Raw genomic sequence first — 21,750 nt, forward strand, 5'->3', positions numbered from 1 at the left:
TGCTTTTATGACAATCGTCGAATAAAGCTTGCTTGACTGACTGAAGTAGGAGGGTGTTGGAGCTTCTCAGTGATCGCGTGCAGCCTGCTTTGGTCAGTTTGTTGGACAGGTATGTCGGTGTGTTTTGGTGGAGAATTTTGTGCGTAATGCAGGCGGTTTTATATGTGGATCTGCCTTCAATGGGGAGCCATTTGAGGGATTTGAGGGCGGGAGAGATGTGGTCAAATCGTTTGCAGTCCGTGATAAGCCTAGCCGCGAGGTTGAGCACTGATTTAAGAGGTGCCAGGTGGGTTTTAGGAATTCCGGTGAGGATGGCATTGCCGTAATCAATGCGCGATAGAGCAAGAGATTGGACTGCCAGTTTAAAGTCATCAATTGGGATGAAAGGCTTAATTTTCTTAAGGTTACGGAGGGTAAAGAGAGCTCCTTTGGCAGAGTTGTTGATGTGTACGTTGAGAGTTAGGCGGTTGTCAAGGGAGAGGCCCAAGGATTTGACTGAGGTGGCTAGGGACAAGGAGCAGTTGAGGGCGTTAAGGTCTGTGATCCACTTTTGAATGGGGAGCTGGTTGTTTTTTGGGGAGAAAAGAATAATTTCAGGTTTTTTTGAGTTGAGTTTGAGATGGTTCGAGTGGAACCAGGCTTGAATTTTGATGAGGGTGTTGTTGAGGTGGAGGATGTCAGCATGGGTTTTTATCTTATGGTAGAGATGTGTATCGTCAGCGTAGAGGTGATAGTTAATCCCGGCTTGTTTGAGAATGAGGGTGAGGAGTTCCATGAAGAGGTTAAAGAGAGGGGGAGATAGTATGGATCCTTGCGGATCTCCTAGAGAGATGGGGGAGGGGTTTGAAAGGCAATTGTGGATTTTAATTTGCTGAGCACGGTGTTGCAGGTATGAGACAAACAAATTATGAGTCATGCCATTAAGGCCGAATCGTTCTTTAAGGACTTTGAGAAGAACAGAATGGTTAACGGTATCGAACGCTGCGGAGAGATCGAGGAGGATCAGTAGGCTAGATTCGCCATTGTCGAGGGAGTGGTGAATATCATCTATAATGTTAAGCATGGCGGTTTTGGTGCTGCAGCCTTTCCTGAAGCCTGATTGAAGGGGGTCAAGTAAGTTAAAAAGTTCAATGTGTCTGTCAAGCTGAAGAAGGACACATTTTTCAAGGGCTTTCGAGAGGAGGGGCAAGTTGGAGATAGGACGGAGGTTGTTGAGGTCATTAGGGTCAGCCGTAAGGTTTTTAAGAATGGGGGTGATTTGTCCCAGTTGAAGGGAGGTGGGGGCACAGCCGGTGGCTAGGGAGGTGTTAATGATCGAGGTCCAGGCAGGGATGATGATATGTTTGAGGTTTTGGACGAGTTTAGAAGGGAGGGGGTCTTTAGTGTGGGAGGAGGGTTTAAGTTTTGCAATGATGTCAAAGACATCTCTTTCAGTGACTGGCTGGAAATTATGCCAAGCTGCGTTATTTTTAAGGCGAGTGTTAGGGGGATTAGAATCTTGGGGGGTGGAGGGAAAGGAGGGGGGTGTGAGATCATTATTATGGAGGGTCGTGGGGGGTGGGGGGGTATGGGCAGGAAGCAGGTGCGGTAGGGGAGATGTACAGCATGGAGGTTGGGGTCAGAGTCGGCAGGAACGATTGCTCTATTTTCGCAATTTTTTCTGAGAAAAAGAGGGCTATTTCTTAGCATCTGGTCGTTGAGGCCATAAGAACAGGAGGAGCGGCTGAGGTTTGATTGCGAACAATGTTGAACAGTTCTCTGGGTTTGTTTTTGGCTTGGTCAAGTTGTGCTCGGAAAAAGGATGCTTTTTGTTTAAAGATGTGTTTTTTGTAAGAAGATCTTGCCAGTCTGAGACGAGCTAGGTGCAAGGGGGTAGGGTGCAGTCTCCATGTTCTTTCCATCTGTCTCAGTGAGCGTCTTTCATTGTTTAGCTCAGTATTAAACCATGATTTGGAAGGAACGGTTCTTTGGTTTTTGAGCTTAAGCGGGGCCAGGACGTCCAGGGTTTCGACAACTGCTTTGTTGTAGTGTTCTGTAAGCTCATTTGCGTTAAGTAAGGGCGGGATGGCGAGAAGTTGGGCATGGAGTTTGGATTCCAGTACATCCGGGGGGATATTATTCAAATTTCTGGTCAGTTTCATGGGTTTAGTGATTTTCGTGGGAGGGGGAGTGGCAGAGACCGCTATAGAGAACAGTATGAGATGGTGGTCGGACCAGTCGATGGGAACAATGTTGGATAGGAGGGCTAGATCTTTGCTTGTAATTATGGCATCTAGGATAGCTCCTTTGGAATGGGTCGGGGAGTGACAGAGTTGCTCTAGGTCATTGATCTCGAGAAGGGTGGAAAGAAGGGTGATAGAGGGGTCGTTGGGCTCATTCCAGTGGAGGGTGAGGTCTCCCAGGAAAATGCTGAGGGAGTTGGAAAGTGAAGATTGTGTAAGAAGGTTGGATAGCTCATCAACGAAGGGATGAGTATTGCCGGGAGGGTTATATATGTTGTGAAGGCGAATGGGTTGGGAGCCGTGAATTTTGAGTTCAGCTTCAAGGTATTCAAGGGCGGAGTAATTGGTATTATTGTCAAGGGAAATTTGTAGTTCCTCTTTGAAGATGATGGCAACACCACCGCAATTTCGGATGGGCCGGTCTTTCCTGAGAATAGAGTAGCCTGGAGGTGCGAGGAGGTCCAGGATGCTTGTCGAGTGGTCTTTGAGCCAGGTTTCCGTTAGGAACGCAATGTCGATGGATTCACTAAGGATAGTTTCTGAGATTTCAGTGGCATGACGCACAGCAGGCCGACAATTAACAAGCATGCAGTAAAGAGGTTTCGGGGGAGTTTTGGGGAGTGGAAGGGAGTGGATGGCTGTGAGTTGGGGAGGAGGCCTAGGTGAGCAAGGTGAGCGGGGAGTTCGGCTAGTCCCCAGTATGACAGGAATGCTGGAGGCCGGGGGAGGCTGGATATTAGTGGGTGAGTGGTGAGGGTAGGATTTGCAGAGGTCGAGGATCTCCATGGGGGAGAGGGGGCAGGAGGTGCGGAAAGGTCTGTGTGTGCGGCAGTGTAGAAGAGTCGTGCAAAACGGTTTGGGGGTAGCGGGATTCAAATGTCTAGTACGAGCGCAGTTTATCCGAAGTGGGAGAGCTCCGTTTTTGAGGGAATAGAAATCAGATCTAAGATGAGCGAGATCTCTAGTGAGAGTGGCGAGATAGTGTTCAATGTTGCAAAGAGAGTTGGATATAAGACTAAGGTGGGATATTGGAGATGGGGGAGGGAGCGGCACGGGATGAGCGATGTTCGTCATAAGGGGTGGTTTGCTGTTGGGAGGGAGGGTGGGGTTCCTAGAAAGGGAGATGGGAGGACTGTGGTAGTAGGGCAAGAGGAGGGGCATGGAGGGGGAAGGTGGGTATGTGGCCTTCGAGAGTGAAGAAGGAGGAAATGGAGGGACAGGAGTGTACAGAAGTACGGTGAGGGACGGGTCGGGAGGGAGGGAGCCATGATTATCAAAGGGAGAGAGGATGGGTCTGGGGGGGGGGTCAAGGGGCAGTTCTGGAATAGAGTGAGAGACGGTTCGGGTTAGGGGGAAGTCAAGTTACATGGAGCAAGAAAAGGAATCTTTCTAATTAAAAAGAACCAATCTGTGCTTGACCCGTGCACCAGAAAAGAAAACAGGAAGTGACACTTGGCCTGCACTGTTCAATTAGGAGGCAGCAAAGAAGAAGTGACACTGAAGCCAAGGAATAGTAAGCAATGGATAGGCTTCAAGCCTTTTTTAAAAAAAAAAAAACAATAGTGATTAGCAAGTGAGACCCTATGCCATATCAAATGGCTCTGGCTCACGCAGACTCAACGTTAAAGAGTTCAGCCAGTTGAGTACACAGCCATCAACTTCACAATCCTTTAAGTCAGGAGAGCTAAATTTAGGGTTTTGTTTGTTGTTTTTTTTTAGCCACCTGCATAATGCATTCTGCGACTTGTAGGTCAAGTGCCAGAAACCTGAATGCTGCCGGCTAAAATAAGAATGGGCTGATGGAGGGGACCCCTTGGCATCGGGACTGAGTAGAAACTCGTGGAATTGAATGGACTTCACCTGATTTCAATTTAAAAAATGTGTACATATGTGTACTTTTATGATGTTTTCAACTATCGATTAAGAATTACTGACTGACTGACAGTGAGCATGGTGGTACCCGAAGCACTCGAGCCATGTTGGCTACTTTCACTGGACCTCTTATGCGTGCACTAGAGCACAGAATCTGTAAAAAGTGAAAAGAATTCTCTTGTCTTTGAGTGATTCATGTGGGTTGTAAAATAATGAAAACACTGCTTATTTATAACGGCATGCTCGCCAGCATAAATCTCAAATTGTTGACTCTCAGAGAAGGGCTAGGCGACATTTTCCCGTTGAAGCAAATGGAGGCAAATTACTTCTGGGAAGGGTACACCCTTTGAGTGATTTGACTGCAATGGGGACTAACTTCTTTGGGGTGGGGTTCAGTTGTTCTGCTAGGGTGTGACATTTGAAATCTCTGCAGGCGGTTGGCGTGCTCCCACCTTCCAAATGAGGGTGTCCCTGCCTGTCCATGTCGTCCTTCATGAATGCCATATATGAAGACTTGAAGACGCCTTACCAGTCTCACTGGGTCAGAGTTTCACCCCCTGTACCCTCGTCCACCCACCAAGTAAGTAAGCACTAGGACCCAGAATTACTAACCTTTTGCGCCAGGTTTACATTACTTTTATACGCAAACCTGGCACAACTTGTAGTAACATTGACTTTCTAATGCAAATCGAGATGCGCGTTGGAAAATTAGACAAAGTAACACAAAGTAGCGATATGCACTACTTCGGCCTCAAGGTGGCGTACCACAGGTGGTACTAGAGAGTTCTCAGGCCACCACCCATGGACTTTGGCGCAAATTCCTATCTAGCTTACGCCTCCTTGAGGCTGGCCTAACTTTGGAGAAACTTTTTAAATTCTCCACATTTATCCAACTTCCCTTCCTGTACAAAAACCTATGCTTGACAAAACTCACATGCCCCTACACCATGGTTGAAGGGTGCGTGCCTTGGCGCATGCCAAGCTGAAGTGCTCCGTGGCATGGAGAGAGGGCCACAGTGCCACATATTTATAGTTATGGCCCTGTTCTGTTCTCCCCTTCGATGCAGCGCACAGCATTGGGTGAACATGTAGTATATCTGCTTCTAGAGGTTTTTAAATTATCGACACCCAAAACATAAAACCCACTCGTTTGGAGTGGAGTTCGGTGTGTTTAAGGAGCTGAGGCAGAGATTTGCGTCTACTCTGCAGGTTTACAATTCAAATGAAAGCTCGGCGGACTTCATCTGTTCGAAGCTGGCAAAATAAGTGCCAAAAATGAGTAACGGAATCTTTCATTAAAGCGCCTAAAAGGCCTTTAAGCGTGTGCAGCTTGACCTGTGCTACTTGCCCACATCTACATCTGTAACTTACAGGACAGAAGGTTGGAAGTGCGGACTCCGCCTCGCGTATACTCTAGAAAGGGCTGCCTGGCATCTCTCCTTGGAAGCTGGGTGCGTTCAGTGTTATTTAAAATGATAATTCCTGAGTTTTTCCAGATAGTGAATAACAGGAGTATAAAAAAGATCTGCGATTCTTAATTTAGGAGTTTTTTTCCAAGCCTACGTGGGCCAGGTGTGCACTATATGTCGCCTTTCTGTCTGTGTGTGTAAAGTGCACTTGGCGGCCCTCTGGTCAGCGAGGCCTGGCGCGCATTGCATTCCCAGCCTTCAGGATTGAGGTGTACATTCAGTGTCCAGGTCAGGGGTGGGCTCATTCGGTTCCTCCGGTCACACAGGCCTGCGGGCAGGTAACAGACCGCCCAGGGCCGTCGCACAGGGCGGGGAGGGTTCCGTGGGAAGAACGAGGCGACATCGGGCGTCCCGGGTGGGGCCGTTACCTTGTGGTGGGTGACCAAAGCAAACAATTGCATCTCGATGCGGGTGCCATCCGTCTGATTGAAAGCCACCTACTCAGAAACGTCCAGCCATTAGCAGCCCATGTGGGCAGAGGATCCCGCCCAGCACCCGGGGGTGCCCACTTAGCCCCCGTTGATGAGTTTAACATTTTAAAAGACTTGGCACTTTCAGAGGAACCGCCTCCCCTCTTTCCACAGGGACAAGATGTTATCCCTCTGTTTGGAGAGATACTTGTATTTAGTCATTGTATTTAAGTTACTCCTTGAGAGTTGACCCAATGGGAATTCCCCTAAGCATTGATGGTTACTATTGTTTATGGGGGGATGCGGGGAGGGAGGGCTGGTGCTGGCATGATTGGGATGCAGCAGTGGGAGGTGGGAGGGGTACTTTTAATGGATGTTTTTCTTTCACAGATGGGGTGAGGGTACAGTGTGTTTCATGTAAGGATTTGATTGCTCCATGGAATAGAGGGTTTGGCAATAGACATACAATACACCGAAGGTTTCCAACACCATTAACGGAATGGCAGAGACACAGACAGAATCTCATTTGAGGATTATTTCCTGGAATATCAGGGGCCTTAATGATACCCGTAAGGGCCGGAATGTCCTTGCGTATCTAGATCGACACCAAGTCCATATTGCCATGTTGCAGGAGACACATCTGGCTCCACGATCCCATACGCAGTTTGCCAGTAAATGGGCAGCTACCCGTTCCTTTTCTTCATATTCTACTTATGCCAGAGGTACCGCTATCCTAATTAAGCGATCTGTCCCGTTTGTAATGATTGGGGAGGTTCTAGATTCGGCTGGGCGATTTGCTATTATGTGGGGCCGTATAGGTAAAGACACGATCACCTTTGTGAACACTTATGCCCCAATGTCGACACACCATCATTCTTCACGACACTATGGGGGAAGGTTATGGAGATAGGTTCCCTGCATGTTATATGGGGAGGGGATTTCAATGTGGCACTTCGACCTACACAGGATAGAGCTGATGGATTCGCACTATACAAACCTAAGTCCAGGGAGGCTCTGATAGGGATATTAGAGGAGGGTGACTTGACAGACGGATGGAGACATCTTTACCCCCACAGGAGGGAGGGTACTCACTTCCCCTCTGCTACAAACACTTGGGCCCGGCTAGATTACATCTTGTTGTCGAGGGGCCTCATAACTGGGTTGGGCAGAGCGGCTCACTTACCCAGGACGTATTCTGACCACAGTCCGGTCCTGATCCATTTGCAGTTGCCAGGGTGGGATAGCCCCAGGCCACAGTGGAGGTTACACCCTACGGCCTTACTAGACGAAGTCTTTAGGAAGGAACTTGGGGAGGAAATCGCCGACTTCTTCCTTCACAACAAGGACACTGTCGATAGTGTTGAGATCATCTGGGAGGCCTTTAATGTTACGATACGAGGTTATTTATATCCAAAGGTTTTGGGGTCCTCTGGGACATACAAAGGACGATACGCGCCCTTGATCATGAATTGAAAGACCTTGAGCGGCGGATGGCAGGGGGGACAGGGTCACAGATGCATGCCACCTTTCGTACTAAACTAACGCAGTATGAGGAAGAAGCCGAGAGGGAGACCAAGTTTCGGAGTAAACACTGGGTGGCTAGGAAATATTGTGAAGGTGAGCGACCTGGGAAGATACTTGCAGCACTGATACGCACTCCGCGTTTTAACAACACTGTGTTGGAGATCACTACCTCGGCTGGGCAGGTGGTTAGAGATACTGAGAATATACTGAATGAGTTTAAGTCTCATTATACTACGTTGTATACCACCAATAACGCTAAAGACGTCTGTTATGACGCCTTCCTTGCCGATATCGCCTTATGCTGGCTCAGGGATGGGCATAGGTCCTTCCTTGGTGCTCCATTTGAATTAGATGAAATCAGAGACGCTATTATGTCCCTTAAGAATGGCAAGGCCCCCGGGTTGGATGGCCTTCCAGCAGAGTTCTACAAAACTTACATTGACATTATGGCCCCTGTCCTTCGGGAAGTATTTGAGGACGCACTAGAGGTGGAAGTTCTACCGAGATCGATGCGTGAAGTGATGATCACCTCCCTCCTAAAGCCCGGTAAGGATCCCACCTCATGTGATGCATATCGCCCGCTCTCCCTAATTAACTATGATACCAAAATCCTTGCTAAGGTCCTGGCCACTCGACTATCCTTGTTGATGACAAAAATTATACTGCCGGATCAGTCTGGCTTTGTCCCGGGACGCTCAACTACACACAACTTGCGGACCCTATTCTCACTGATCCGGACAGTGGCCCCTGATTTCCCCGTAGCGGCGATCTTCCTTGACGCCTCCAAGGCGTTCGATTTGGTTGAATGGAACTACCTCTTCGAGGTGTTACGCCGAATGGGATTCCCCACGATATTTATTTCTTGGGTGCAATTACTTTACACCTTACCGACCGCCAAGGTTTTAATTAACGGTCACTTGTCCCCCTCGATTTATATTACCCGTGGTACCAGACAAGGATGCCCTCTATCCCCCCTTTTGTTTGCCATCGCCATTGAGTCACTCGCATGCCGACTCCGACAGCTTCACCCTAGCGGAGCCTTTCGGTGCTTTCAACGCCAGATAGCCGTGTCTTTATACGTGGACGACATAACACTGTTTGTCACTGATCCTCTTAATAACCTTAACCCCTGGATTCGTGAATTTGGCGTCTTTGGCAGAATGTCTGGGATTCAGATTAATTGGAACAAATCCCAGTTCTACCCCCTTACTGACGCTGTGGCGGAATTTCCCTTAGACTATCCATTACAATGGTGCCACTCAGATCTCAGGTATCTGGGCATACAAATCTCCAGAGATCGAGAAGAGACGCTTAGACTTAATTATGGAGTGGCTATCACTAAATTGACTGCTACGATTGACAGATGGATTTCCCTTCCCCTATCTATGGCGGGCAGGGCATCCCTCATAAAAATGGTGGTGTTACCTCGCTTTTTATATCTTTTTTTAAATATTCCTTATTATCCTGGTGCTTTTTTTTCAAAACTCTGTGTACGGAGCTGATCAGGCTGTTCTGGGGGGGCAAGCAGCCAAGACTGCGATGGTCGGTATTGACGCAATCCTATGATAAAGGAGGATTTGATCTGCCTGATTTTGAGGCTTATTACGTAAGTGCCCAGGCGCATTATACGTACTTCTGGATGAAACCCACGCCTTTCATGCCACAATTGGCGGCGGCGGACTGGACAGCTAATCCGCTCCCCTTGACTGGCCTTTTACAGGCCTCCGTCGCGGCCATCGAGACGCCGTACACGACGGTAACGTGCACAATAGAGGCCTGGAAGCGTATAGCTAAAATCTTATGTTCCCCTTTACTTTACTCTGCGAAAATGCCCCTGACTTACCATCCTCGGCTGGCTCTCCTTCAGGAGACAGGTTTCCAAATGTTATGCAAACGACTACAGGTACACACGTGGGGTGAACTTTTTACTGAGGGACACTTCTCTACACTGGATCGTTTCTTCCGGAATTACAGTCCTACCCCTCTTGATACCTTTTATTACATAAGATTGCGACAGGGGATGAAGGAGATCTTACCAGACTTCCCGCAGGAACCTGCTAACTTAGCACCGCTGCACTTCATGTTGGGGTCACAGGAAGGCTCACATCTAGTTTCAGGCATTTATAGTCAGATTAGGGAGCACCGACCGGGTGTAGATGGGTCCGCTCGGCTCCACTGGGAGGAGGACCTAAATACTGAGATTACCGACGAGCAGTGGCTTTACTGTTGTAATATTACCGCTAGAATATCTGCTAGCTGCAGGCTCAAGATTATACATTATAGATTTTTACAACGATTATACTACACACTACTAAAAAAAATGTAATTTCGACTCTCTGACAACGATAAATGTGAAAGGTGTCATGCGGAACACGCTGGTTTTTTTCATTTGGCATGGGAATGCCCCGGGGTCCGGGAATTCTGGCAACACGTACACGAGGCCTTGGAGGGTATGGTAGGAGACACCTTGAATGTTGACCCCTTATTGCTGTTGCTGGGTTGTACAATGTCCGTGCCCAAATCTTATAGGAAGTTCCTTGATGTTGTTATCTTACTAGCGAAGAGAAAAGTGGCATGTCGTTGGGGAAGGGGCAGGGCCCCGAAATTCAAAGACTGGCTGAATGATGTCATATACTGTCAGGCGCAGAATGCAATCTACGCTGAATCGCAACCGCCCTCATGCAGACAGAAGGACATTTGGGGGCCGCTGACCGCATATCTTGTCTCTCAGGGAACGAGCGAAGGGGACTCTATATATAATGATGTGGGCAGTACTGATGGTGGGGGTCTGGTGACATAAACGCATTCATAGTGTATAATGTTTATTTTTTGTCAACCTGCGAATGCATTGCTTTGGGATATAATTGTTTCTGCTTTACCTCTGGTTACTGCAATGTCTTAAATTCATGTGATATGTCTCCACTGTTACCATGATATGCTCATTCTACCGGTCGTCGCTGATGCCATGTCTGATTCTACGGGCCGCAACAAATCCTTTTGCCTATCTGTGCTCCTGCCACTGTATGATGCTTGTCTTATTGCTAAATGATATGCCTTACCACGATGTGCTTTATTACTACCTTGCATGGAACACGTGCTAGTATACCCTTGTAATGTTTTTTCTCTCTGAAAATGACAAAAAAAAAGTTTAAATTAAAAAAAAAGTTACTCTTTGAGATGTAAAGTACCTGTGTGGAGGAGTTGTTATTCCGTCAGTTTTGAAGAGCGCACGTTCATAGCCTGTTACACCGCTCGCCTGCCGCTGTTTTTACACTACTGTTTTACTGCTGTGGTGTTTCGGTTGATTTATCACTGTCATACTGTCTGCTGGCATGTTGACCTCAGTCTAAAACGCGAGAAAGGAAAGAACTTGAAAAGAACAGATGCTCCGGTTCTGTTCTGTCATGGAAGTGACGTTCCGTTAGCTCCACCCATGCAGTGCTTAATTTGTGCTGATGCTTTCCGGTGCTCAGCACCAGCACTTAATTGCCAGCTCTGGTAGTGTTGTCTGTCAATTTAGGTACGAGCACAACAACTTCTGTTTATTATTTCAATTCCCAATTTACAATTATTAGTATTTGCCTCAAAAGCCAGTCTCATAGCTTTGGGGGCCTGTAATAGTATGAATTGTCACACTTTTAAGAGTGTGGTTATTAGTAGTGTGTTGGTGCTGTCATTAGCAGTGCTTCCAGGGGCAACGGATGGTGCAAGCTCTAGTGTCCGCCTGTCAGAGCCCTTTACAAATTAAGCACTGCACCCATGCCTCCTGGCCGGACACTGGCACGTGCACTGCTGTGACGTGCGGAGCTACGACCGCAGGTGGAATAATAAACCTTATGGTAGGACTTCGAGTCGAAGATGAAGGCCGCTAGGTTGTCTTGGGATGTTTTCTAGTCAATATCTCAGTAGGGGTCAGGCAACAGAGATGAAGAATCGTCATATCTACGGTCTTTGGACTGTCTCGGCCGGGGCAGAGGGGCGCTATTGAACAGAAAAGACCGAGCGGGGGACATCAACGTGACCGGGGCTGGGGTCTTCATCTAAACTCACTCTCTCTCGTTGCATTTGCGCAGGGGCGCTCACTGGGGGGTGCCCGGGACAGTTTTAAACTCACACAGTGTTCCTTCGTACTACGGAGGTCTTATAAGGAAACCAAGGGGCAGATTTACGACTTCTGGCGCATCTCTGCTAATCAGCCGGGATGCGCCAGAAGTGTTGCGAGGCATCTGCCCACCCATGCGCCACCACTGATGCGCCGCATTTACAATGCGGCGCACCGTGGTGCTCGGATGGACAGATGCGTGACACATCCCCGGTGGAAATGCGGCGCATTGCTTGAGTTGCATCACAAGCGCCAACGCAGCTCCAGCAAGGCTCGGGGTTGCCCTATCTCTAACATGCTGCGTCAATCCTTACGCCTGCTTCAAGGAGGCACAGGGTTTTGCCGCAGCATGTCCCTAAAAGTGACTGAGTGAAATCCTGTAGATTTCACTCAGCCACTTTTAGGAGACGTTCCTGCACCAGAACGCCCCCCCCCCAAGCGCAGGAACGCCTTTTGTGGTGCAGGGCTTTACAACGTGACGCATCTTCCAGGTGCGTCATGTTGTAAGTACCCTGCACCATGGCACTGGATTTGCACCGGCGCTGCGTCACAAAAGTGACGCAACAACGACGTAAAAGAGGTGCATGGGGCTTGTAAATCTGCCCCCTATTTTGTAATAAACTGTAGGTGCACAAGAGACTGTCCATGGCATTAGCCTGGGTTTCAGAGCAGTCAGGGGAAGTAGAGACTGTGAAGTTTGACGGTTCGAATTGAGGTTTCTCAATAGTTACGTATTTTCTGTTCAATAACAAGGGCTTCTTTCCTTCTGCTGCAAAAGGTTTATTATCTTTATGGGGCCATGTGTTTGGCCCCCTAAAGATAACAAACCTTTTGCAGCAGAAGGAAAGCAGGCCAGTCCGTCCAAGTGGGACGGCCAAAAAGGATAAAAGTGTACATCACACTAACCTCTTTCCCAATGGCTGACCACCGTTTAGCATGAACGGTGATGCTGGCCAATGGAAAAGAGGGGCGGGGCTTAACGCCTGTAACTGAAACCCCCTCTAAATCATTAAATCTCGGGAGCTCCACGCCAGCGAGACCTAAAAATGCACTCCTTCCAACCATGCACATCAAAATGACCTGCAAGTCACACCACTGCTGTTAAAGTGCTTTATGAAATCGTCAGGGGCATAAAGCGCTATATGAATTCTGGAATACAGCGCAATATACAATTAAACAGTTTAACAAAGGAGACAATGTTGAATTGGTCCTGTACAACAAGAGGTGGTTTTATAAAGGTACTTGCCAGCATCCGTTCTAAGTCATGGGAGTTAACTCGTGTTCGTAAAGCACATCATTTGGTTTTGACGTCTTGGCACTGAAGTGTTTCTGAGGATGAAGCAAGGCCTTGGGTCCTTTCTTGAATTATTGTCAAGAGGAGTCTGAGAAGTAAGCGGGGTTTGTTACAGAGCATGGGTGCTTAGATGGAAAAGGTCTGTTTTTTTGCTTTTTGGCTTAGACTGCCCTATGAGAACGGCGCTACACGTGGTTTTCCGAAATAGAGACTCGTCTTAAACGTTAGGGTGACCAGATGGCTGCGTTTTATCAGGACCCCACTTTTCCATTTCTGGGCTTTGGATTTAGATGTCAATGCGAGGAGCTTGATAGGTCGAAGTGACGTAATTAAAATGAACCAAGACTACAACTTCCAGAATGCACTGATATATAAAAGCAAAGTCCAGGAGTGGACAAGTTGTGTCCCGGTGACATGGAGGCATCTGGTCACTCTACGAATTATAGTCTGTTTGTTGGGCTTGAAGGTTAAAAAGTATACCTTAAAGTTTATGCGGTCTGGTACGACTAAACATAAATTCATTACGTCAAACTTAGTATAGAAGAAATTGACCTTTGAGTTTATTTTGCCTAAATCCGTGACCACTTTTTGTGTATTTTGAGATTTACACACTCAACAGGAGAATTGAATTGGGTTCTTAGGAAGACTGACGTTTTAGGGTAGCAGAATTTGGCATTGCCATCAAAGGTAAATGGATGTACAATGGGTAGGTGGCTTTGTGTTTGGTGCTAAGATTATTCCATGTCACAGTTACAGCAGTTTCAGACCTTAACTTTAATAAATCATGGTATTCTGGATGTTGTCGTCTTTATTCGTTGTAATTGCACCAATTAGACAACCACACAGATAATATAAATTTGGTAAAGGAAAACATACTTCTTGAAGCAGTACTTTAAATGGGCAAGTACGCACAGGTCCTGAGTACCTACACTTTGAAGGGAGAGTTCCAGCATTTTTCAGCAGGGGTGCAATACTTTAATGGGAGAGTAGCGGAACGTCTCAGTAGCAAACAGGTAATCTCAGTTTTGTGTACCTACACTTTCATATTTCTATTTCAAACACTGTCAGGAAGCATAGTCTTTTGGTGGTATGGAGCCTGGGCCGAACTGGGACAGCAATTAGGCCAGGGTGCCAACATAAAAGCCCCCTTCCCCATACACAAACACCCATACACCTTTACGGATTTAGATAGTTTAAAAAAAGTTTCAACTTGTAAAGTACAGTTGTATAAATGCTATGTAGGGATGGAAGACTTGCTGTAGGCAATATTTTGTTTAATATCAGGGAAAATCACAGGACAAACTGGCCCAGCACCAAATAAAACAGGCCCAGGAACAGCCAAAAACCTGACCCCATACACTGACGTGTCAGACCAGCCCATCGGGTACTGCCTGATAGCATTCACTATAGACCAGTCCGACCTTGCACGGAGCACGTTGTCGCCTACCACATGGTGGGGGTGGGTAGGGGACTCTAGCGGTTTTAGCGAGTCATTTGTGACACATGTGCAAGTCCACACTTTCTGAACATCACCACTTTAATGCTAGTATTTTTGGGGCCATAATTGACGTGAAACGAAAAGCTGCAAGACCTGGCCTCCAGTATGCTGTTGCTCTCCCATTCCTCTCCCCTCACAATATGCCCCCCCTCATCACTTCAGCCTTACCTCTAGCTAATACGCTCCTCGTCCAATCTGCACCGTCCCGGTACTCCAATCTCACCTCCACCCCCATTTTCCTGCCTACCAACCCCCTTTTTAGTCCACCTCTCCTCCAACCTTCTCCCCCAGTTAACTTTCCGTATTCTCCCCTCATTTCTCCCTCTTCTCCTCTTCTCTACCCCCTTCTCCCTTCGCTATTTACCCCGATTTCTCCACAAACCCATTGCATCTCTCTCCTTCCCCCCACTCCTCCAGCATTGTTGTGCTACCCACTTTCCCCCCTTGGTAATCCTTTCCATTTCCCTCCATCGGGCCCAGCAGAACCATTTCCTTTCTCCAACTTCCCTTTCTCCCAACTCCCCTCACTCTGCCAGATGCCCGTTCCCTCACAGCCACCTCTCCTAGTTGACAGGACCTCTCCAACCACCTCCCCTCTATTCCTCCCAAACCTCCTACATTCCTATGACTCCACACAGTCCTCCCCTCTTATTCCACCCCTCCGCTGTGATCAGCACCCATCTCCCCCTAATTATGTCCTTAATTCCTGTCCTTCTTGCAACGCCAACAAAGACAACTTCCCCCCCTCACCTCTGACACTCCAAAACCCGCTCTCAACCTCCACCATTCTCCACCTATGAACCTTATACCCCAACTCTCCTCCTGTCCCCCCACCTCTCCCTGCCTTCCACCACCAATTTCACCCCTCCTTCTCCCATCGAGCCACCCAACCGTCCGTGCCCTACGCTCTCTGGAAAATAAGTTGGGCTCTCTTATAAAATCCATCTCCCAGCTTGTAGCTTCCATTTCACTTTTAAGCTCCAAGATTTCCTCTTTTCCATTCACCTCAACTCCTTTGGAAAACTCTCACCTTCCCACGAGATGCACCTCACCCCCTCACCCCATTATAGCCAAACATAACCCGTCATCTGCAAATATCGTTAACTCACACAAGCCCTTGAACGCAACCCTTCTCCAACCTGGATCTCCTAGTAACCCTACTATCTACACTATTCCGACCATCTCCTCTGTCAGAACCAAGCATCAACCTAAACCCCCCTGAGCACCCCCGTATAAGCACAATATCCCTATCACCCTTCATAGCCCAAGTGCCCCGTCACCAAAACTGTCTTGACAGAGCTGCGATGTCTGCTCCACAACTGCAGATCTGCAATTAAACACAAAAGCAACATAGACATGCTCTTCCTCACAGAGACCTAGTTCAATGATACCTCTCGCTCTATATTTGATCTCCTACTACCCACAGGCTATTCTATATTTAGGAATGACAGAACTGACAAAGTTGGGGGAGGTGTTGCAGTCATCTTTAGAAACTCCCTTCAACTTAAGGCTTTTCCTATCAGCTCCTTCCGCACTTTTGAATGCCTATCTCTTGAGCTTCAATTACACCACCGCTCACCCCTCAGATTCCATGCCATGGAGGAATTCACTGACTTCATCAGCGACCAATACTCACAAACTGACAATCAGACCTTCGTGGGTGACTTCAATCTCCACTGGGGCTAACCGCAAGACTCTTCTGCAAATTTGCTGGCCACCTACCTCTCTGCAAACGATCTTATCCAACACTGCACAGAATCAACACACTCTAAGGGCTCAATTATGGACTTTGTGATTTCTAAAGCAGGCATGCTTTCTGTCGCTACCCCGATTCATGTAGACTGGTCTGACCACTTCCTCATCCCATTCTCTCTTCACCTATCACACTCTATAACTCTTGGCCAACCTAAGAGGGCTACCTCCTGGTTTCGTGACACTAAAATTATTGACATTGGTTCCTTCTGTGAATCAGCTTCGCTATCACTTCCAAGGCTAGACCAGAACCTAGATGTTGACGAACTCACCTCCCAATGCCTCACAGTCCTTACAGTCGAAATCAATACTGTCCTCCTCTCCAAATCAAAAAGAAAAGGCACCTTGGTTCAACAAATCCCTCTATGAAGAAAGGAAGCACCTTAGATTCCTGGAGAAAAAAATGGAGGCAAGCGCCCTCCATCGATAATTTGGCCTTACTTCATTCAGCAAGATCCATGTACCACAAGCACATCTTCCTTGGGAAAGCGTCGCACTTCCGAACCCTTCTTGACTCAGCCAATAATAGACCCAAAAAACGATTCAATCTCATCAAGAATCCCAACTGCTCTCCCCCAACCTCCAAGCTGGATGATTCTACAGAGAAAGCAGCGGATTTCGCTATATTCTTTGACGAAAAAGTGAATTCACTGGTGGATCAGGTCGTTCATCCTACCCCTCCAGAGGAGTGCAAATCCTTAGCCATTTGGCAGAACTTTGACCCCATCTCTGAAGATGCCCTCCTCATTTGCATCCGCAAAACAAAGCTCTTCAACCATTCCCTGGACCACATCCCTAGAGCCATTGCCATTGATTTCTATACCCATTCTCTTTCCTATTGGACCACTCTGGCCAACCTCTCCCTCTCTCAAGGCTCCCTTCCTGTCTCCTTCAAAACTGGGCAGGTCACCCCTCTGCTTAAAAAACCCACTGCGGATGCGAATGACCTCAACAACTTCCGCCCTATCGCTAACCTACCCTTTCTTGCGAAGATCACAGAAAGATGTGTAGCGAAACAACTCTCTCGTCATATCAAGGACAATGACCTTCTTGATAATTTTCAGTCTGGCTTCATCCAAAACTGCAGCACTGAAACAGCCTTGCTGCAAGTGATTGATGACGTGCTGCGGATACTCGATTCGGGGGGGGGGTCTTGTCTTCTAATTCTCCTTGACCTTTCTGCAGCCTTTGACACTGTCAATCACAACACCCTCCTCAACATTCTCCGACAGAGAATGGGCATAGAGGGTACTGTGCTTAAATGGTTTGCTTCCTTCCTCTCTGATAGATCCCAAATTATCAAAATAGCGAACAGTCCTTCATCTCCTTTGGCAGTAGGTCAAGGTGTTCCTCAAGGCTCTATACTTGCACCCACATTGTTCAATCTCTATTTAGAACCACTGGGAAATCTCCTAAGTAAATCTGGGATCCACTATCATCTCTATGCAGACAACACGCAAATCTACCTCAAGGTTGCCTCCACTCACGAGCTCTCCATCCTAAGCTCTAGTCTCGATTCCATTCAAAACTGCATGTCAACTCATCAACTGATTCTAAATCCCTCCAAAACTGAATTCCTCCTCCTCTCTTACTCGCTTTCTCCTCCCCCAGTTCAATTATGGATGGATCAGATGAATCTACTTAACAATAAACCCATCATTGGCAACAGCGCAAAATCCCTTGGGTGTCATACTCGACAAAAAACTCAATCTAATCTCCCACATCAATTCCATTGCAAAGTCTGCTCGATACCAACTGCGCCTTCTTTGTGGAATTTGTCGCTTCTTCCGGAGCAAGACCTTAAAACCCTGGTCCAATCGTTGGTCCTCTCCAGACTGGACTACTACAATTCTCTTCTTACTGGCCTCCCCAAATCCCATCTGTCCCCCCTTAAATCTGTCCTCCACTCAGCAGCTCGTTTCATTTTTGGGCCCAAAAGAAGCGACCACATCACACCCATGTTATCCACCCTCCGCTGGCTTCCCATTGAGGCAAGATCTATCTACAAGACTGCCTGTATCACCCACAAAGCCTTGCATTCCTTCTCTCCTTGCTACCTGGCGAATAAACTGAAACTCTCTGGAGGCTCTAGACCTAATCTAGACGTAATGCGGAAAATTTTCCGCATGAACCTCCCATTCTCAAGAAGGAAAGATCGATGGCCCAATCCTTTTCAGGCAACGCGGTGAGAATATGTAACTCTCTTCTGCCTTAGCTCCGGACCACCACCTCCTCCCAGGCCTTCAAAACTGATCTCAAAGTTCTCCTCCTTCAAAGACATTTCCAAATTTAATTCATGCCCTCTCTATTATCTGAAGGAAGACCTTCCATTATAGAAAATTCTATTCTCCATGACTATGGAAGTGCCTTCCCAATGTGTTCTTGTGGTTTGAGTGTCTGCCAAGTATTGCAGCATTATCCTTCTACCTGTGTTTGGTACTCTTTTGTAACATGCACATGTCACTTTTCTCTTGTAACACACTGTTTGCTACCTCTTACATTTTGTTTGCGTAAGATACTTGCACAAGTGCCACCATTGCCTACGTAACATTTGTTCTTGTGTTTGAGTGTCTACCATTTATTGCAGTATTATACCTCTACTTGTACTTTGTATGCCTTTGTAACTTACACACGTCACTTTTTCCTCCTGTAATGTACCGTTTGCTCCCTCTTGTTATTTTGTTTGCTCACATTTGTAACTTTGGTCTCATGTAACAACGTTTGCTTTTGTAATTTGTTCACTTGTAATTTTCTCCTCATATATCTACACTGTTCCTATTGTGATGCGCTCTGACACCTTCGGGTAAAGTCAGCGCTATATAAAAACGCATAAATGTAAATGTACTTTCAGATGTAGGTTAGCCATGCTTGTTTTACAATACGATTAGGTTACAAGGGCACTAGGTTAGTGCCCCTCAAAGTTTCTCATGATTTACAGAAGTTTCAAGATCTTCTTACAGTTTCTCATTGCTCAAATGAGTGTAAAATCTGATATTTATATGTTTTCCTCATTTTTATTTTGTTCATGAGAAAGTGTCACTCATAGTTGTTGAAATGTCGCTCATAATTACACTAAAATGATGAAAATGTCACACATAGCAATCTGAAACCTTGGCAGCTATGCTTTACGTGTGCTGAAATGCAGGACTCTTCAAACGCCCGAGTGGGCTGTGGCACGCTCAGCTGACCCACCGAGAGGTGCAGATGGGAAACAGCCGCGCTTTAATGAAAGCCAGATTTCAGACCCCTCCGACGCCCCGTAGCCGCCCCTCTTCTCAGCCAATCACAGCCCGGGGCATAATACCCTTCGTCGGCTTCAGTCTGAACTTTAGCTCGTTCAACTCGAAAACACGCACCAAAAATATTGGGAATTTGTTTTAACTTACCTGCTTTGCATTGCCGACCCAGAGTGTCACCGAGTGGAAGCTGAGAAACCTCCCCCTTTCGTGCTAAAAAAGAAATAAGCAGAAACACCAGGTTTACTTCAATGCCAAACGATGTCCTGGAAGCCGAAGTTATATTAAATATCAGACTTCACAGGGTGGGGTGGTAAGTTAAGTAACATATTTAATGACGTGTATTCCAAGGCAGATTTGATCATTAAAATTCGAGGTATAGTTAGGCTGGTGAGCGCACTGGTCGGATTATGTTTTATCAGCGCTCTGAAGTCATTCCCTGACTGCAAGAGTTCTTTACAAAAAGATTAAGCATAATCACGTCGAAATGTGAACGTATATTTTTATTTCAATTGTACTTTTCCAAAAGAATGTCTCTATTTTCAACAGGTAAACGTTTCTGTTTAGGAAATGCTCAAAGTGGCAGCATTTTAAATACATTGAGCAGTTCTCTATTCTTAAAGTAAAGGTGGGTGATATTAGGGTTCTTCGATGGTGGTAGGGCTAGAGTTTAAAACGGCATTAAAAAGCACAAACCAGCTACATCTCCACGTTGTTACTTGGCAAAAGGTTCAATTGAGCGGCTTCCTCCTCACTTATCAGCTAAAAGACAACACCTCTCTGGGCACTTTCCAGAATAAGGGGGATGTTTTCAGGGTGATGATAAAAAAGCACATTGCAGGGGCTTAACACAAGCCCCTGCAGCCCCCCAACCTTTGGGGGGAGGGGCAGCCCTTCAAAGGGCCCCTATTCAGCCCAAGGTCAGTGAATATCTGAGATATGGGAGACTAGGGGGCCGCTCATCATATTTTGCAGGGGGGTCATTTACGCCACTGACACCTTGACAGGTTAATTTGCATACGTGGTGTGTCAAAAGTAATGTTAGGTCAGGAGTTCTTAGTTTAGAACAAAAGGAAGACTTCAAAGTAGGCTAGAATTAGAGGGTAGTCCTGGACTCTGGATGCCCCCGATTCAACGATAGAACTAGGAGACGTGAGCCCTAATCTTTGCTTCCCTTCTGTAGCAAAGTGGGTGATCCTGGGCGAATCACTTTACCCGCCCGCCAATCCTCTACCGAGTAGGGAAAGCTTAGAATAAGCCAAATCATATGTTATTTTGGCAACATGTTGACTTACTGGGAGTGAGTTTATCACACCCCCTGCAACTTCCTTGCATGATTCCCTATAGAAACTATGCTTAAATCGTAAAACTGGAGCGCTTAGGGTAGACCCGGTTCTCACTGTGCGCTACCCAAAATTAAATGCGTAGTTTTTATTTTACAATTCCTTGGGTCACTGCTTCGCCTGTGAACTAGATCTTCTAGTAATAAATAACCCACCTCACGAGGATACGAACATTATACTTTACAGGTGCATAAGGAAACTATTGTGAAACAACTTCCCTCAAATACAGTGGATTTAACGTAATGCTATAATATTGAAACATTATAATTAAAAAGGAACATCATGCAGACTCTTCATAATTCACATAATAGAAATATCTATGATGATAAAAAGAATAATGTCGGTGCTAAATAGTAAAGCGCCCTACACAAAAAGGTAAGCAATTGAGCACCAATTAAAACATAATTAACTACAGCGTAACTTACCGTTTCACCTTTATCTGTGTAGGAAGTCTAAAGAAAAAGAAAGTATATTAGGTAAACTAAACGGTACAAATATAAAATCACCCCTCCCCCAAGCCACCATTATTGCAGAATATTTTCTTTCAGTGTGAGGGGGTAAACATGGCGTGGGGGCTGCCTGCTACAGGAGCACACACCGGTAGGAAGTTAACGAGGAGAGAAGCTTACCATGGTTGTCCAGCGAGCGCAGTGGAACTACCAGAAGCTTGCAGGGGGATGTGTTCCAGAGAGCAGCGGTAAGCCCCGCCCACCGTTTATTATTGTGCAATTCCATGCTCTGTAAAGCGGTCTGTTATTCCGTTTAGCGCATCTTCCTCCTCCTCAAAGGGTAATTAAATACAGTAACTCGCTTTGGACTGTGGGAGCGGTCTAGTAGGTGGAGTACACGGTTGCGCGAGTGCACAGGGGTAAACCAAAGTTAATGTTTGAAGGTAAATTATTCATAAACTCTTGAGTCTATTTACAGCGAAAGGTCCACCGAGAATGGTGAAGACAGAGATTGCGATACAAATTGGAAACAGATCGCGCAAATGGTCTTTGCATTCTGGGATTTGTAGTCCCGTGTTT

General features: G+C 46.7%; 1 protein-coding gene across 1 annotated transcript in view; it reads right to left on the reverse strand.

The window, feature by feature from the left end:
- The window catches only part of HPD (4-hydroxyphenylpyruvate dioxygenase), a 105,250-nt gene extending 83,777 nt beyond the window's left edge, over positions 1–21,473 (reverse strand). The window contains exons 1-3 of the mRNA XM_078667542.1: positions 21,352–21,473; positions 21,148–21,174; positions 19,530–19,592 (exon numbers count right to left, since the gene is read on the reverse strand). Coding sequence (XP_078523668.1) covers positions 19,530–19,592; positions 21,148–21,174; positions 21,352–21,354 — 93 coding nt within the window. The 5' untranslated portion in view covers positions 21,355–21,473. The remainder of the gene's footprint in view (positions 1–19,529; positions 19,593–21,147; positions 21,175–21,351) is intronic.
- Between the last annotated feature and the right edge of the window lie 277 nt (positions 21,474–21,750).

The sequence above is a fragment of the Lissotriton helveticus genome, chromosome 11, assembly GCF_964261635.1.
Source record: "Lissotriton helveticus chromosome 11, aLisHel1.1, whole genome shotgun sequence".
Classification (NCBI taxonomy): Eukaryota; Metazoa; Chordata; class Amphibia; order Caudata; family Salamandridae; genus Lissotriton; species Lissotriton helveticus.